The sequence below is a fragment of the Ceratotherium simum genome, chromosome X (genome assembly GCF_057802395.1).
Source record: "Ceratotherium simum simum isolate JZ-2026a chromosome X, ASM5780239v1, whole genome shotgun sequence".
In the NCBI taxonomy this organism is placed as follows: Eukaryota; Metazoa; Chordata; class Mammalia; order Perissodactyla; family Rhinocerotidae; genus Ceratotherium; species Ceratotherium simum.
Genome location: NC_141940.1, coordinates 98,487,124 through 98,505,946, shown reverse-complemented (window position 1 = coordinate 98,505,946; position 18,823 = coordinate 98,487,124). Strand labels below are relative to the sequence as shown.

Sequence of the window (18,823 nt, the reverse complement as noted above, 5' to 3'; positions counted from 1 at the left end):
GAAAATCTTGGCCTCTGCCCCATTCATTGGAGACATCTGACCAACTGTCTCCCTTCCCTGTGCTCTAGTTTCCTCTCTGCATATAAAATATCAGAAACAAATATACTGTAGTGAATCAACTGCTATTTCCCTAAGGAGCTGAACTATGTACTTGGGAATCCTTAACACGTCTAACCAGGTAGATGGTAAAAACAGTAAAGAGGTTCAAAAGGACAATGTCCTGGCCAACAGGTAACAAGAAAAAAAACCTTTTAAACTAAGGCTATAAGTTAACTGCATCCTAAAATGTTTGCTTAAATAGTGTTTTCCAGTGCAGATCTGTGTTTGAAGATGACTGTGAGGGATATGATTAATAGGTGCTTCAGAACATGACAGTAACTTCTGTCTGAGACTGCCTGACCTGGTGTGGGGTCCCTTCTCTCCATCTCATCCTAAGGCAAGATGATATGCTTATCCCAAGTGTTGTCACAGCTCCTCACAGCAAACAGACTCCATTTATGCCCTTTCCTCTCTGACTTCCTACATATCCCATTCAAACTGGCTTTTTAACTGCTGCTTCTCTCACTTCTTTTATCCCTTGATCTTTCACACCAACTTCCTCTCAATCTGTATAGTCAACGTGGCAGAGCCTGGTGGTTGTTCATCTACTATCTGATCCCCCTTCTTTTATAGCAAAAGAAGTTTGCCTGGGCCTTTGGCCTTCCAGAATACAGACTACATTTCCCAGCCTCCCTTGAAGTTAGGTGTGGCCAGGTGATGGGTTCCACTAATGGGCTGTGAGAAAAAGTGACGTGTGCAACTTCTGGGCTGTGCTTTAAAAAAGGGGGTGGGGTGTACCCTCCTCTTTTTCCTTCCTCCTCCACCCTGGTTTGAACGTGGATGTGGTGGGGAGCTGGAACAGCCATCTTAGACTGTGGGATGAAAGCTGCAAGTTGAGGATGGAGGAACAACAAGTAAGAAGCAGTTTGGGCCTAAGACATTGCCCTGGACTGCTTAAGCACAAACATTTATACGAGAATGGAACTTCTATCTTGTTTAAAGCGTTATTATTTTGGCCTTGTTAATAGTACCTGATCACACCTGTTTAAGCAATCACACCTGTTCTTTCAAAGTAGTCCTATACAGCATCTTGTATAGCATCTCCCAAGAAGTATTTCACTAATGATTTCCAAGCACTGATGTTTAACAAAGAATATTGTGGTGAATTTTCTGCAAAGACGGCTACCCATAATCCCATTATATACATGCAGCTCCTCCTCCCAAGAGGTGGAGTCTATTTCCCCTCCCTTTGAATCTGTGCCAGCCTTATGACTTACTTTGACTAACAGAATGCAAGGGAAGTGACCCTATGCCAGTCCCAGGCCTAGGCCCTTAAAGAGTCTGGCACCTTCTACTTTTGCTGTCTTGGAAGCCAGCTGCCATCTAAGGAAGTCCAATTATCTGACTGGATAAGTTATGTGGAGAAGATGAGAAATTATGAAATGAGCAAGAGAGAAAAAGACTCAGCCAAACCCCAGCCAGTACAGCCACCTCCGACTGAGACAAGTGAGTAAAGCCATCTTGGATCCTCCAGCCCCAGTTAGTCACTTTGGCCATTACTATGTGGAACAGAGGTGAGCTGTCTCCACCAAGCCCTGCTCAAATTCCCAGCCCCAACAACTATGAGCAATGACACGGTTGTTCAAAGCAACTAAGTTTTGGGTGGTCTGTTGTGCAGCAATCAATTACTGACACAAATATAAAATAGTTTGAGGTTGGTGATGAAGGAAGGAAGCGACCATTTCTTGGGGCACAGGAAGAGAGTGACTGCCAAAGGCAGAACAAACCTGGACAATGAAAACTTGCCCAATTGTTTGCTTCCCTATCCAGAGTGTAGTCCTTGTGGATGCCTCTGGGAAGTGGTTCCGTTTCTTTGGTACCATATAAGATATTAGAAAACTTTCCCAAATGGACAAAAAAGGCAAGAAGGGAAGCAATAAATTCCATGATTAAAAGTCACCATCTTCATCAGATAGATGCCCAACTAAAAATTCATTGGTGATGTGTTTATATTAGAGAGGGCCACTCAAATTTTACCTGTCCAGTTTGCACTAACAAAATCATGCCAGGTAAAAAGGGGATCAGTATCTCAATCAACCAAGTTGTTTCAAAGCTGAAACTAGCTTCCTGAAAGTTATTTGCCAACCCGGGAAAAATTTAGCATAACTTAAGATAATCTACAACAATGCACTGATAAATTTATTCTTAGCCCCACGATGTTTGTATCTTCAACTGAATCTCTGGAAATAATGCAGTGCAGCCCAGCAAACTTCCCTGTGGGACATTGGGTAAACCTAGCTGTCAGATAGTTGGGAAACCAGAAAGGTATTCCATCGATTTGTATATCTTAAATCTCAGAGATTTTTTTATTCCAGAATTTCATTTGTGTTAACTCTCCATCTATTCTACTCTGTAGGAAATACAAAACAAGCAGAGAGCCATTCCAAAAACCAAGTTTGTTTGTACACTGTCCTTTATTAAAACAACTAAATGGGGCTTTCATGCAGGGGCTCTCTGCATGTCAAGGTATTTGCTGAGTTTTTCTTGTCCATGGTTTTTAACTTTCTTGACTTTTTTTCTCTTCCTCTTTTGGCCTAGGAAAAAGTGTTGGTCTAAAGGAGAGATCGTGTGTGTACTCAAAATCTGGTCTGTAGATGAGGACTTGTAATTCTAACTGTCCATTGTTCTATCTAAATGCCAATGTAACCAAAAATAACTAAAAATGGAAAGAAAAAAATACCCCCAAAACAATAGCTGTTACATTCTAAAGTTTATTTTTTTATGTCAGTGGAAGTTGTGGCTCTTTAAATATCTTAGCCTTCTGCAATTTACAGTCCGTTTTTTCTTCTCCATTGATTTATTTCTATCTATATCTGTTTTGGAAATAACCATGGATTTGAGTCCACTGCCAGAGTGTGGTTTGCATAAGAGAATTAATTTTAACTTGTGGTTCTTTCAAATTAGCCAGACCACAGAACTGACCACCTCAGAGTCAAAAGTAAGCCGTGTTCTCTCCTCCCTCCAGGTCTGGAAGAGAACTGGGACAATTTTCTCAGCACTCAGCACAACTCTGGCCAAGACGCACCATTCAAAGTTATGTGGAAATCTGGGAACTACTCATCCACCATGTGTCAGCTCCTTAAATAGGCTGAGGCTCTGAGTTATGCTCAAGGACCCCCTAGCGCCGCCAACACACAAAGTTATTAAACTAATTTAATACATTGAAAGCCAAAAGAGTCAATGACATCCCTGGAGTAAAATTCACTGGAGACAAACTCCAGCTTATCTGTCACCAAATCAAAGAATTGCCCACTTGCTTTGTCCATTTGTCTCTTTTTCCTGCAGGCTCTATGCCCTCTTGTGGCTCACTGGTCCCCTTTTTGCCGCTCCCACCTAAATGCATGCACAATTCCCCTGCCCCTCAATATGCCTGAACCTTGCTCTGGCAAACTCTAAGATAAATCCCCTGAAATTGGGGTTCATTTCTTAGTTCTTTCTTTCTCCTTCTGGAAAGGTTCCAGGCCCATCTGGTCCAGCTTCAGACATGCTTGCTGCTTTTTGAGAACAATTAGCATTTTCTTTCCGTTGTTGCACTCAATCTGGACATCTGAACAGTGTGATCCCTAGAGAACTCTGCCAACGCTTGCTTAGCAGAAAAATTTTTGAGCATCTCCTCTCCTCCTATCACCTCTGCCCCTTCCCATGTGAGGGAAGAGAGATTCAAAAATTTGGGGGGTTGTTTTTGAAGAGTTAGGAAATACTGGAGGAGATACTGAGAGCAACATCTGTGAGGGCCCCTTCTGACCTGAACACCTGGCCTTAGGTCCTTGAAGAGGAGCATGTCCACAGTTCATAGCCTCAGTTCCACTCTACCTGTACCGGTTGGCCAGGACTGCTCTGTAGTCTTCTTTTCACTGAGAACTACAATGATTCAGGGGAAAACGTCTAAAACCTTGGAAAAAGGTTGCTGTGCCAAATATTCTGTTGCTGCTCTGTTTTTCTATAATGTCCCCTTTACTGCCTGGACTAAAAGTGTCAAAATTACATTTCCCAGACTTCTTTTGCCAGCTGGGTGCCAGATAGGTTTGCCAACGAGAGGCACTCTCAGGAGAACAGGAGGCAGGAAGAAGGTGGACGCCATAATGCTTCTGGTAGGAGCTTCAATGAGGGTTTCCTGGGCTTCTGAAATATCAGCAGGAGTGTGGGCTCCTGACCTCATTTTCATCAATGATGGTGTCAGTTACAGAAATGTCAGCATCACGGGTGGGCTTATGGACTTTGGGTGACACTACCATCCCACTTTTGCTCCTCCAGCCCTTGATTGGTATGGCTTTCTGCTGTAACTAATCTCTGGTAACAGTGTTTCTCCTCTTTTGCTCCTCCAGCTCTTCCTATATTTTTATAACCATTACCCTGTATTAAATTCCCCTCTGTTTGAAATACCTAGTTGTTTCTGTTTTCCCAAATATTGACTGATACAAACTCCTACCTAACTCCTAGAAAAAAAGAAGCCCAGCATAAATCTGTCAGCTATCTGAGTAATTATTTGGACCTGTTGCTCTCATCAACTGGATACAAGGTATGGTCCAGGCTGTGACTCCGATATAGAAGGGCTTTGATCACATCTTGGGCCAGGTCCCTTGGCTACAGCTCATTAACCACATGACTGCAGAGTGAGAATGGCTGGTGGGGAAGACAGTGAACAGTGGTGCCATCACAAAAACACCCCTGGGACCGAGGCCAGAGAAGTTATTGCACATCTGACCCCAGAGAGTAGCACCCAATTTCAGTCTTTCTCCTAAAGTATCTGTCCAAGACACTGAGCAGGCAGGAAGGAGTCCTAAGGGGGGGTTAGGTAAAGCACATTAGCAGACTGAGCTGAACAGTTCTCTGGAGGATGGGCAGATCCCAGCAGGGTAGCAGTCAGGCTCCCATGGCCAGCTGCCTTAACACCTCAGTGCCAGAGCTGTCCCTGGATTCAGGGACTTTGGGCCTGAAAGCCTGGAGACATAGGCTTGGCTCTATGCAACCCTGAGCAAGTCAAGTGACCTCTCAGGCCTCATCCGTAGAGTGGGGGATTGGACTAGAATGTTTTGTAAGGATGGGTCCTGGCAGCTCTAACAGTTTATGTGAAAATGATCCCCTGGGACAGTGTTTCTCAACGACTTGGGGGAGCTTCAGAAAAATACCAGTGCCCCAGAGAGTCAGATTTAAATGGCAGCCAGAGTTGAAAGCCACTATCCTAGAGCAGTCTGCCTCAACATTTAAAGGGCATAGGAATCCCCCGGGGATCTTAAAATTTAGATTTTGAGCTGCCCGGTTTTGGATGGGTCCCAAGATTATACGTTTCTAAGAAGCTTCCTGCTGGTGCTAATGCTGCTGGTCAGAGGGCACTAATGTGAGTAGAAAGGTACTAAACTTCTTCCCAAATTTGATCTTCTAAGGCAGGTCCTCAAACTTAAGAGCATCAGAATCCCCTGGAGGGCCTGAAAATGCAGATTGCTAGGCCTCACTCCAGAGTGTCTAATACTGCTGGTCTGGAGTGGGGCTGGGAATTCGCATTTCCCAAGTTCTCAGTTTGATGCTGCTGTTCAGGGGACCACGCTTTGAGGTCCACTGCTCTCAGACAATGGTCCTGGACCTTGGCTGCACACGAAAACCACCTGGGAAGCTTTTATACTGCCACTTGCCTCCTCCAGCTGTCCTACATCAGGTAAACTGATTCAGAATCTCTAGGGTAGGACCAAGGCATGGCTAGGTTCTAAAAGACACTCAGGTGATTCTAGAGAGCAGCCAGGGTGGGGATCCACTGCCCCTAGACCAGTCCTTCTCAGAATGGGGGGGTGAGTTTTCTCCTTACTCTCCTCCCCCCTCCAGGAGACACTTGACAATGTCTGGAGACATTTTTGGTTGTCACAACTTGGGGGTGGGGGGGAGATGTTACTGGCATCTAGTGGGTAAAAGCCAAAGATCTGCTGCTAATTGTCCTACGGTGTAAAGACAGGGCCCCACAACAAATAATTATCTGGCCCCAAATGTCTACTGTGCCAAGGTTCAGAAACCTTGCTATAGAGCACGGTCTAGCAGAGTCCCAGGCCCCACCCCAGACCTGCTGAATTAGAATCTGCATTTTTAAAACGGTTCCCAGATGAGTCCCCTGCTTGAGAAGCACTGCCTTAGATCAGTGGCTCTCTAAGCTTCAGAACGCCCTGGAGGGCTTATTAAAGCACAAAATGCTGCGTCCCACCCCCAGAGTTTCTGATTCAGCAGGTATGGCATGGGGCCATAATTTGCCTTTCTAAAGAGTTCCCAGGTGCTGCTGCTGCTCCCAGGACCACACAGCAAGAACCATTGCTCAAGAAACTCCGAGCCAGGTAAAACATCCAAATCCCTTCCAGCTTAGCAAACTGAGTGCTTGCTGACTACCAGAGTCAACGACAAAGGAACTACATCTGTGGGCTGAAAGCCACATAGATGCTCTCTGCAGGACTGTCCTGCAAATGTCAGTAACTGCTCAACACTACAGGGCAGATCCCTGAACTAAAGCAGCAGGAATGTGCCCTACCTCTGCCCGCCTGCAGCTGCCTCAAGAGCAAGCAAGCCAAGAAAGAGACCAACGTCAGATGAAAGCCATCAGCTGTGAAGTCAGCTCTAGGATAGAGATTGAGGTTAGGTCTGGGCCGAGCCAGAGGACTAGGGATGAAGAGAGCTACTGAAAGCAAAGCTGGGTGCTTATGCTTTACACCCAGGATACTGATGCTTCCTTTAAAATCCACTGTACGAACACCCCGTGCTCTTCCCAAAGTGTGTGCCTCCTGAAGGCTGTGATATTTTCTTACCAACACAGGAGGCTGGTTGGCCACTCCAGGCCTTGTTGTCCATGCATGTGACCATCCGCTCCCCTTTCAGTGTGTATCCTGGTGAACAATAGTACTCACACCGGGAGTTAAAGTAGGCACCATCTACGCACTTGAACCCTCCATTTGCCGGCATGGCAAGGGTAGGACATCGCTTTTCTGAAAAAGAGAAAACCAGATATCCAGCATTTCTTAGTTTTTGTCCAGAGAGTTTCAGAGTCCAGAAACTCTGAAAGCATAGGGTGAAAAGTTCATGGAAATATAATGGATAGAATTAGAGAAACAATGGATGGTTGCATGTCACACAGAAGGACACCAAGTTTCACATCAGACTGGCTTGGGTTGGCATCCCAGCTAAGCCACTGTCTTAGGCTGAGTTCCTCAGAAGCAGACCCTGAGACAAGGATTTGTGTGCAAGTGATTTACTAAGAAAGTGCTCCCAGCGGCGACCAGTGAGGGGTGGGGGAAGCAGGACAGGGGATGGGAGGAAACCGGACAAGGTGGATCTCAGGCAAAGTCAGCCTAGCCTGCTCCCACGGGGGAGCTCTGCAGCATGAATGACACCTGAGTCTGTCCTGCCTTCAGGCAAGGAAGCTGGGCTTTCATAACCCTTTACCAGTCAGTATTGGGGTAGCTACAGGCTGCCCATGGGGGATGGTCTCCCTGTCAGAACAAAGAGAGCAGTCTTCTGAAGGAGCAGAGCCTCTTCTTCCTCTGAAGAAGATCGAAGGTGCAAGTCCTTAAGAGCAGAGCACTCAGAAGCTGGGAGATGGACACACAGAACTGGTAAAGGGCATCCAGGGAGATCTGAGTGAAGCACCGAAAGTGTCCACTATCGTCACCCAGTTGCATAGTCTGCATAGGCTGGATCACATGGCTGCAGCCCTGAACCTCAGTTGCCCCAACAATAAAGTTAAAGTGATGGCACCCGTATCCATAGCGTTGCTGCACAAATTGAGTGTATGTGAAATTCTTGGCACACAATAGGTGCTCAATAAATGGTAGCTGTTTTGAATAACAATGGCATCTAAAAAGTGCTTCAACAATGCTATACCACTTGCAGTTTCCCAAATGAGATATGACTTTCATGAAGCTAAAAGTCAGCCCCCAAAATCATCTTCCAGTCTTCTCCCCTGAGGCACGCTCCCTTCCGTCAACTAAGCATCACTCTTCAGTGACTCTCCCTGTCTCCCTAACCCCACCCCTTGGGAGAACACTTCTTGTCTCCATTGCCATGAGTCCATGACTTAGCAGCATTCCTATACTCATTTCACTGTTTACATCTCTGCCCTGCTGTCTCTGATGCTATCTTGTGATGTCTCTGATGGCAGAGCCTGTGTGTGTCCTATTTGTTTCTAAATCCCTGACACCTTTTCATGTCTAGCACTTACCGAACAAACCTAACCTGTTTACTAAACAAAAGCTCTGTTCTCTCTCCCTTTCCTAAACTGCTGATCATATCCCTCTGTCTGAAAGGTGTCATCTCACTTCCACCATAGCTTAGAAACCCACTGGCTTCTGCTCACAAGGGGAATGTTTCTCATCAAGGACCGCAAAACGTTCAGTAAAAAGCCCTGATCTCAGAGCAAAAGAACTTCAGCCCTGAGGACCCCACATGGGGCTGGGCTACTCACGCTTGCAGATGACCTTGTCGGACCACCGTCTGTTTGACTGGCAGATCAGCTGGGAAGAGCCATGCAGCTCGTAGCCCTTCCGGCAGCGAATGTCACACCTGGTTCCCAGGGCTGTTTTGTAGTATCCTCCTTGAGGGGCCCTGCAGTACACATCCCCGTACTTCACCTTGATTGGGGAGCACCACGGGGTGTCTACAGGTAGCAGAAACAAAGGAGGGGAAAAATAGGAAGTGACATCTTCAGAAAAGGTGTCTCCTCACTCTTAAAGTCCCTGGCTGGCTGCATTCCAGATTTTGGACCTCCAAATAGTGCCCCATGTCTTTTAAAGTGTCTCTGGGTGCGGAGGTTATGATCACAGGACTAGGTGTCAGACATATCTGAATATGGATCCGGGTTCCTCCATTACTAGCTGTGTGATCTTGGACATGTTACTTAACCTCTCTGAGTCAGTACCTATACCTTTGGCATAGGACTCTTACAAGGACTAAAAAAATAATGCATATCAAGCACCTAACACAGTGCCTAGCACACAGCAAACATTCAATAAATGCTTGTTATTTTTAGTATTTTCCTTAACTAGATACATAATTCTCTTAAGGGCAATCGATACCATCGTGAACCCTAACTCCAACCATCCATACATAGTGGCAGGGGAGTCAATAATTGGTTAATTTAGATTTTTCCAAGTCTGTATGCATATTCTCTGTAAGAACTCCTAATACTGTTTTAATTAACGTGAATGAAGCTACAATTTCCAGGTTTTGGCCTCAGGATATAATTTTGGCTTAAAGTCACAGAACAATTGCTCCCCATAGGGAAACAACCCCCCTTTGCAGATGTCCCCAGTTACGCCTCATTTAGGTAAGAGAGTGACATCCTTCCCAGATGGCAAAGTTCCAGGGTGTTTTGATTTTGGTCTCGTAGTCACCCAGAGCACAGCTAGGATGACACTAGTAAATCAGAAGTTCTCCCCTGTGCCTTTGGAAGGTGCTCGCTGAAAGCCATAAAATTATTAGGGCAAGACTAGCTCCTCGGGGAAGTTCCCACAGTGACCACTGCACAATCAATGGGGACCAGTGACAAGCTCCCTCAAGCCTGCCGGGCTCTCAATGCCATGAACAGGAGCAACGCCTTGCTCCTCACTCCACCCCAGCACCTGAGATGTCAGTGAGCGGGGTTCGTGCGCCATCATGTGGCCAGGAAGGAGGACAGACCTTGTGTGCCTTTCCCACGAATTCTCTTCTGCGAATGTGTTTCTGACTGCTTCTCAGCCATGAAAACCAACGGTCATGTCCAGGTCTTCTGCATAGGCTGTTTTTGTCCTTTTGTACTTTCACGTCTCCTTTGACTAATCTTTCATCACATAATGTCTTGCAGACAGCTGCAAGTGTGTCCTAAAGACAGGACTCAAGCAGCATTCCCCAGACTTTCTGGGTAAAAGTAACGTCCCGAGGGCTTAGCCTAGAGCTGAGTAAATTCCACTGTGTGGATACAGACTTGCAGGAGCTTACGCCAGGCCTACAGACTTTCCTTGAACAAAGTTTCCTTCCTCTGGGGTTTACACATATAGTCTGTATGTGCCAACATTTTTAAATGAGAAAAATATGGACCCTGAAGTAAAGTATAAAACAGCATACATGTCTCCATTATTTTCTTCTAAAAAATAAATAATCTATAAAATAATTATATAAAATTCTATAAAATAATTCTTGAACCAATTTTAAACGATTTAGTTCTTTCTTTGGTGATGGCTCCAGGTAAGCCATGAAACTAGATTTCAAGATCACAGGTAAATGAGAAGCCCTTGGGATACGTTTGTTTAGCACTGCCAAGCTGTGGATATTTCTTCTATAATCAAATGTCCTTAAGATAAATTCTGGGGGCCGGCCCCATGGCTTAGCGGTTAAGTGCGCGCGCTCCACTGCTGGCGGCCCGGGTTCGGGTCCCGGGTGCGCACCGACGCACCGCTTCTCCGGCCATGCTGAGGCCACGTCCCACATACAGCAACTAGAAGGATGTGCAACTATGACATACAACTATCTACTGGGGCTTTGCGGAAAAAATAAACAAACAAACCTTTAAAAAAAAAAGATAAATTCTGGAAAAATCCATAAATGCCTACCACTCAAATAAAACTGAGATTTGGAACCTACTGGCTTCTGTGACTACCAGAGTGAGGTATATTTCTCTCTCCCTCTCTCTTTCTGCCTTTCTTTTCCAACTGTGATAGGAAAGATCACTTACAAGGAGACTCCAAAATGCACTTGGTGTTTTTAATCTCAAAGAAGCACTTTTTATAGTTCATCAGAGGACTTCCATGGCGTTAAATCTTAAAAATCATCTGTCGCTTTACCTCTTTATCATCTTTCCCCCCCTTCTCCCTAACTTCCCCACTGCCTCACTTCCTCTTAGTTTCCCTGTCTGCCATGTTCCCCTTCTATACTGCAATGCTTCTGTGCTTCCCCATATCTAGCCAATTGGGTCCCCTTTACCGTCTCTTTTCCCATCATCTCACAGGACAAACTGTGGAACCCTTGACTGAGAACTGGGCTCCAGAGAGAGAAAATGAAACCCCTATTGGAGGTTGGGGAAGAGTGATGAGGTGGGAGTGAATATGAGCGACCCAGAGGCAGATATGAAAACGTAATGAGCTAGTGGAGTATGGTGGATACAATATTGGGCAGAGTCAAGAGGCTTAGGCACACATTCTAACTCTGACTACCATCTCCTAGTAACCCTGGACAATTCACTAAATTTTTCAGAGAACCAGATTCCTTATCTATAAGGGACAGGAGTGGGCTAAATTATTTTCCAAGTCCCATCTAGCTTTAAAGTTGTATGATTCAAACTCTGTTTTATTCCTCTCTAATCCCCTACCCATCTCATACCCATGCCCACATCCTTACTCCTTATTCTGACTGATAACTTTGGGTAGTCTTCTCTTGTAACCCTTCCAGCTGAAGGCAAATCCTTTTTGCATTCTGGGTCCTGATCACGATTCCACTAATGTACAAACTGGAAGAGTGTCCAATTCTCTACTTGTTTTTCACTCAAATGTTGAAAGCACTCACATCCTCTAGCTCCTGGACTTTGGCATGAGTTTAGGAGGGACACAATTCTAGAGTAAACTAATACGAGGCAGCATACTTGCAATTCTTAGCACACACATTATCGTTGTCTTTTCCACAAATGCATCCAAATATTTAAGGCTAGCAGGTACATTAAAGAATGACCTGCATATACATATATCACAAATTCTCATATTTCAATACAACATGCAATTAGCAGATTTTGCCCCATATTCTGAGTCTTCAAATCTTCCTAGCAGTGCTGGCTGCACATCCAAAAGCTGTGCTGTTGTCAACGTGTGGATAAAACGTCTTGTTTTCATTTATTTGCAAAAGAAAATTTTTTTGGATTACTTTCCAATACAAATATTTGGAAGATATTTTGACAGCTTAGTAGCCCTGCAGTGAATGTAACTAAAATGTTGAGTGAGTGACTTGAATTTGAAGTGCATACAAGCACCATGAGTTAAAGTGAATTAGCAAAACTTTTAATGTAGATGTTTAGAGAAAGGAAGCTCTTATGCTGCTTCAATTAAGACAGAGTTTGTTCAGGGAGAAGTCTAAACTGATTATTCAGGAGAGCTTTTTAATTCCCCTGGGCCAATGTGGTAAGCATTCCAGGGGTAGGTATTATCCTGTAGCAGACTAATGAGGAGCCACAAGCAAACTCTGCGAATTGAGTTAAAACATCTGGATTTCAGATCCAAACTTAATGTAATGTTGGCTAGCTGTGTGACTCTGGGCAAGTCACTTAAACCCTCTCTAATCTGTGGTTCCATCATCTGTCAATAAGGAATAACAACATATCACTACACGCCTTCCCCTTCCCTCAATTAGTGTGAAGATATGATGGCATTCCAAGTAAAAGAATCAAAAGCAATGTTGGCCACATTCTGAGAACACAATAAATGTTAGTCAAATTTCAGTTTTCCTTTTACTTAAATTTAATTAAAAAACACTTATTGAGTGTACACTCTGTGCCAGACACTGTGCAGGGGCCTGCAGAGCTAGAGCTAAACCCCCAGTTAACAACGGTTTGCCTCTAAGTTTTAAAACTAAAAAACTGACAATGAAAGCAATTTCCTAAGAAATATTTATTCTTCAACATTGAGAGTAAGCTCTAGGGCAGGCACATATTTTGACCATCTGGTCTACCTTCTGCACTTGCGACGCTGCGAGGTGCAAATGAACAGTGGGAAAAATGATCTGAGAGCACTAGATGACCCCTACTGTACATGTGAAAGGTCACATGTGCACACATATGTTTTAGGAAGATTTTTCGACAAGGGGCTCAAAGAAACTAAAGATTTTCTAGAACCCTCAATTAATTAAGAAGTGTTAGGAATCAGAATATCTCCTTACCCCAAACATCTAATTAACAAGTTTGTGCTTTGCTTGATTGGTTATGTCTGAGGCAATTAATATAGGGGCTGTGGATAGGAATGAGTATGTGCATTCACAGGTCATAAGCAAATGTGGAATATGGTGGGAAACACACCCAGACACACGCACCAGTCATTATATTAGAAAGATTGTTCAGTTGTGTGGAAAACAACTGAAGGACTCTGTCCAACCAAAGGCTGACCAGTACTGCCCTGATTCTCTTGGAACTTAGACATATCACAACAGAGCAAGGCAGTGTCTTCTTGCCATAATGTGGACAAATTTCCTGGGAAAAATGCCACAATGAAAATTTATTAACCAATATTTTTCAAATTATTCCTCCACTGTTAAAAGGAACCAGATTTGGAGAGAAATAATCTAAATTTACCTTCACTTTTCACAGGGATCCCTAGGCTTCAGAGAAATGCGTTACCAGTAGAAATATTTGTGGACATACTTACCTGAGTCTGCATAGAAGGTCCTTGATTAGGCTTTTTATACCTGCTGGGGGGTGGATTGCTGGAAATGTGTAGAGCTGAAGTTCTTTATCATTAGATTAAAGTTTCTTTGGGAAACACAGTTTACTCATTATTTCAGGAGCCAAGCTGGACTCAGAAAGAGCACAATGAAATGAGCTTATGAAAATCAAGTTTTCTCATTCCCCATTCATCTCAGTACATTAGCAGCACTGGGTCCAGATTTGACCTTGGGTAGTTGACTCTGGACGATTCTGGCTGTAATGTATGAATCAGGCAGAACTCAGGGCTTGATTTTCACTTTCATCAGCTAGAGCTTGGCTTTGCAGAAGTAAGGACAGTAAAGAAACTTATGAGAATAAAATGACCACTGGGGTGCTGAAGGACAGCACTTCAGAGATTTCCAAATGCTTTTTGTTTTCTTTCTTTCGTTTTTCTTTATTTTTTTTTTAAATGGGAGCATACGCGTACTAATTTTTTTTTTTTTTTCTGGAGAGGTAATAGAACTTAAATGCATTGTCTGGTCACTTTATTATAGTCTGCTCTGCAGGGCAAAAAGGAAAGTTCTCCTGGCATCAGCAGGTCCTCATTAGCACATAAGCAAAGCATTCACCTTCATATCTAGTGTGTGAATACCCGACTTCATCGTCTTCTAGCGGTGAGTCTCCAGATCCTACAATAAAAAAGAACAGAAACTGCAGAAAGAAAAGCCACATGATATGAACGAATATTTCGAAGCATTGCATTGGCATAGTCCATGCAAGAGGGGCTATTAGAACGCAGAGCCAAGAGTGAAAGCTTCTATGGCCATTCATAAAGGGACAGGGGATCTCTCAGAATGAACCTGGCTGGGCTGAGATTGCCAGAGTCAATCAAAATGAGCCTCAAAGTGTTTTGGAATCACCATGTGCCAACTGAAATTCTGGACTCAGATAGAGAGAAGTCAACTTCACTCTGAGAAGACGCCAATGTATATGAATCTCATGCCAGAGGAGATGCAGTAAAACGTGTGTGACTCATAGATACAAAGAAAAAACTAGGGTTGCCAGAGTGGAGGGGGGCAGGGTATGGGTAAAATAGGTGAAGTGGATTAAGAGGTATAAACTTCCAGTTATAAAATAAGTCACAGGGATGTAATGTACAGCATAGGGAATTTAGTCAATAACATTGTAATAACTTGGTATGGTGACAGATAGTTTCTAGACTTGTCATGGTGATCATTTTGTAATGTATAGAAATGTCAAATCACTATATTGTACACCTGAAACTGATATAATATTGTATGTCAACTATACTTCAATTAAAAAAATGTGTGTGACTCAGATATGGCCCATAGTTTCTCCAGCAGTCAAAGAAAACCCAGTAGAACTGGGTGCTTATGGTACCTGAAAATCAGTCCATCTTGTGAAATGAATTTGGGTGGAGAATAAGGAGGCAAATCCAATGTCTTATCTTAATGACAAAAGAAATACAAAGCTGCTTTGGTATATTTGTAGGAAATGAGGGCCAAACTCGAGATCTGAATGTTTATTCAGAACCTCTCACCAAGGCATGGCTAAAGTAAAATATCTTAATAAGTCTTGCTACCCTTGAAAACCACAGCCTCAGAGAGAAAGTCTGTATTTAACTTTAAAATTTAAACTCATTTGGAAGTAGGAACTGAATCATTTTTAGAATATTGAATTTTGAATTCCAGTAAGTAGTAGGTCTTTAATTTTGAAGCAGTACCAGACCCCAAACTTCAAAACAGTAATCTTAAGTTTAGAGATCTTTCCCTCTAGACTTCCTAGTCTGATCACTGATCATTGAGTCAGCACCATCTTGTTCACACATTTACCTACGGGACCTGCAATCATAACAGACAAGGACACTCTATTATGAGGTTATTCAAATCTCCATACAGGATGAGCAAATGAGTAACGGTCCCTGCTCCACTTGTATTCTGGATGAGAGATGGTGAGTGTGGAAATTGAAAGTGGGGAGGTGATGAAGGCTGAACCATGTCCATTTGGAAAGGACCCTCCCAACTAGAGAAGCCCAGTTCTGTGTTCTGCTTGGCTACAGGTTTCTTCATCTGGTCTCTGGCCACCCAGACAGGTACAAAACTACACAAACTGTTCATTATTCCACATCAAAAAGTGGAAACCAGTATTAGCTTTCAGGAAAGCAATCTAGCAACATGAATCAAAAGCCTATGTTCAAACCCCTTGATCTAGTCATTCCACTTCTGGGAAACTATCCCAAAGAAATAATATTAAATATAGAAAAAAATTTACACACAAAGATTTCTTTGCAATGTCATTTATAATAGCAAAAGACTATAAACAGACCAAATAGTTGATATTATGGTTAAATAAACCACAGTACATTCATTGGATATAATATAATGTAGCCATTAAAAATAATGTTTATAACAGGATACAATAGCATGGAAAAAGCCTGTTATAACATTAAGTGAAAAACGTGCTATAACAAAATTATATAAATGGTGTGATTTATAACAATGTAAAGCAATCAAATTGAAAATAATGCATATAAAAGAGTATTGATAATTGGATGTTTTTCTTCCTTCTCTTCTAAATTTTCTACATATAAACTACTAAATTTTCATACTATAAAGTATGTATTACTTTCATAATTGGAAATAAACTTTGTTTATTATGCATATAACTCAAAGAAGCTTAGTTTACAAAATACATTTTGAATATATTAGAAATGTTTAAGAATCTGCTGTCCCTCCCCTCCCACCCTGCCCCCCATTTCTTTCCATATTCAGAGTCGAACTGGAATTCCTCTAAGAATGGTTGGATTCTCCAACTCCATAGGGCATTTTTCCTTCCTTCCTTCCTCCCTCCCTTCCTTCCTTCCTTCCCTCCTTCCTTCCTTCCTCTCTTCCTCCTTCCCTCCTTTCTTTCCTTCCTTCTTTCCTTCCTTATTATTTTATTGAGGTCACATTGGTTTATAACATTGTGTAATTTCAGGTGTACATCATTATATTTTGGCTTCTGTATAGACTGGATCGTGTTCACCACCAAAAGTCTAGTTTCCACCTGTCACCATACATATGTGCTCCTTTAACCCTTCACCCTCCCCCACCCCCTTCCCCTCTGGTAACCACTAATCTGTTCTTCATATGTGTTTGTTTGTTTGTTTATCTTCCACATATGAGTGAAATCATACGGTATTTGTCTTTCTCTGTCTGACTTATTTCACTTAGCATAATACCCTCAAGGTCCATCCATCTTGTCCCAAATGGCACAATTTCATCTTTTTTATGGCTGAGTAGTATTACACTGTATATATATACCCATGTTCTTTATCTATTCATCTGTTAATGGGCACTTGGGTTGCTTCCAAGTCTTGGCTATTGTGAATAATGTTGCAATGAACATAGGGGTGCATATATCTTTTCAAATTAGTGTTTTCATGTTCTTTGGATAAATATCCAGAAATAGAATAGCTGGATCATATGGTATTTCTATTCTTAATTTTTTGAAGAATCTCCATACTGTTTTCCATAGTGGGTGCACCAGTTTGCATTCCCACCAGCAGTGTATGAGGGTTCCCTTCTCTCCACATCCTCTCCAACACTTGTTATTTCTTGTCTTTTTAATAATAGCCATTCTGACAGGTGTGAGGTGATATCTCATTGTAGTTTTGATTTGTATTTCCCTAATAATTAGTGATATGGCACATGTCTAAGCATCAAGAGATCTGTCTCACATTAAGAGCACTTTCCTCTTCCCCCAAGTCATCCTGGCCTCCACATAATCTACTTAGGCAGTGAGAGGCTCTGGGCTTATTCCTGACTCTAAGCAAAGAAGACAACTGTGACAGGTTGCGTTCTCTGGGAAGCAGCTTCTGAGATGGAATTTAGTGCAGAGGATGTTTATTAGGGATCATCACCTGTGAAAGGGATAAGAAGGAAGCAGGTTTGGACAGAGGGAGAAGTCGAGCTTTGATGTCAACCCAATGACAGCCTCTCACGTTGGGCTGAAATAGCTGGGCCTTTATATTCTTGCCTCAACCAGCCATTAGATAAGGCCTACCTTGAAAAGGATGTGTGAACTTGGGTGAAGTACTCCCAACACCTGAGGCAATCTCTGAAGGGGCGGAAAGCTGACTGGCTGTCTGAGAACAGCATTGCCTCCAGCTGAGACAACCACTTCCTTGAAGGAAGATCTAGTTGATGCATCTCCACGACCAGCACAACAACACTAGCGCATTGAGAAATAACTTGAGATGTGTCAACTCATGAAGGGGGGACTCTCCATGGAGAAGAGAAGGGACTGAGATCTACTGGAGAGACAGGTGTACCTGGGGTGCACAGCCCTACTTTACCGGTACATCAGCATTCTAAGACACATTCATCACATATTTATTATAGTGCAAGTTAAACATCTGGCAATAGGGAAATGAGCAAAGAAATTATCTTATATCAACAAACTATTATATAGCCACTAATCAAGTTTGGAATGGGGAAATGTGTATGAAATACAGCTAAGGAAAAAGGCAGATGCTGCAGTCTATATACAGGATAAAGTATGAAACTGAATATATATGTAATATTGACACATACATATGTCAAACTTGGAATATGATAAGGTGGGATTACTAATCAGTGAGGATGAAAGGTCGATAAATATGCTGAGATTAATTGGCTATGCATATAAAGAAAAAAACTAAGAGTCCTATCTCACACCATACCAAAAAATCATTTCCAGATAGTTTATAGACCTAAATTTGAAAGCTAAAAATTTGAGGAAAAAATTGCAGAATATCTGCATGATCATGAGGTAGAGAAAGACTATTAAACAAAACTTACAAACCATCACCCATAAAGCAAAATATTGCTACACTTCACTACACTAAAATGTAAAACTTCTGTGCAATAAAAGACATATAAAGTTCAAAGACAATGCCCAGACTGGGAGAAAATATTTGCAATGTATATAATACAGAACCACTATCCACGACATAGAAAGAAAACAGTCAAACATGAACAGTTACTTTACAGAAAAATAACATGAATTTGAAGCAAATATCACAAAATGTTAATATTAAAGAATCTTCAACCTCACTAGTAATCAGGACAATATGTGTTAGGATACCAATTCACAGTCATCAGATTGGCAAAAATTTAACTGGCGAGGGTGTTGTGGTACAGGAACTCTCAAAGTTCTGCTAGTGGAAGTACAATTGGTACAAATAGGTTGGAGAGAAATTTTGCACTACATTAGAAACCACCCTTCAAATCAGCCATTCCACCTCCAGACATATGCCTCAGGAACGCCTGCATAGCGCAAAAGTAGCCAGGCACTAGAACGCTCATTTCAGCATCGCCATTAGTAAAAACAACTATAAAA

At 42.6% G+C, this 18,823-nt stretch overlaps 1 protein-coding gene across 1 annotated transcript in view; it reads right to left on the bottom strand.

Moving 5' to 3' along the window:
- SRPX (sushi repeat containing protein X-linked) overlaps positions 1 to 18,823 on the bottom strand; it is an 80,851-nt gene that overhangs the window by 21,174 nt on the left and 40,854 nt on the right. Inside the window, exons 2-4 of the mRNA XM_004435042.3 lie at positions 14,071 to 14,130; positions 8,531 to 8,722; positions 6,879 to 7,055 (exon numbers count right to left, since the gene is read on the bottom strand). Coding sequence (XP_004435099.2) covers positions 6,879 to 7,055; positions 8,531 to 8,722; positions 14,071 to 14,130 — 429 coding nt within the window. The remainder of the gene's footprint in view (positions 1 to 6,878; positions 7,056 to 8,530; positions 8,723 to 14,070; positions 14,131 to 18,823) is intronic.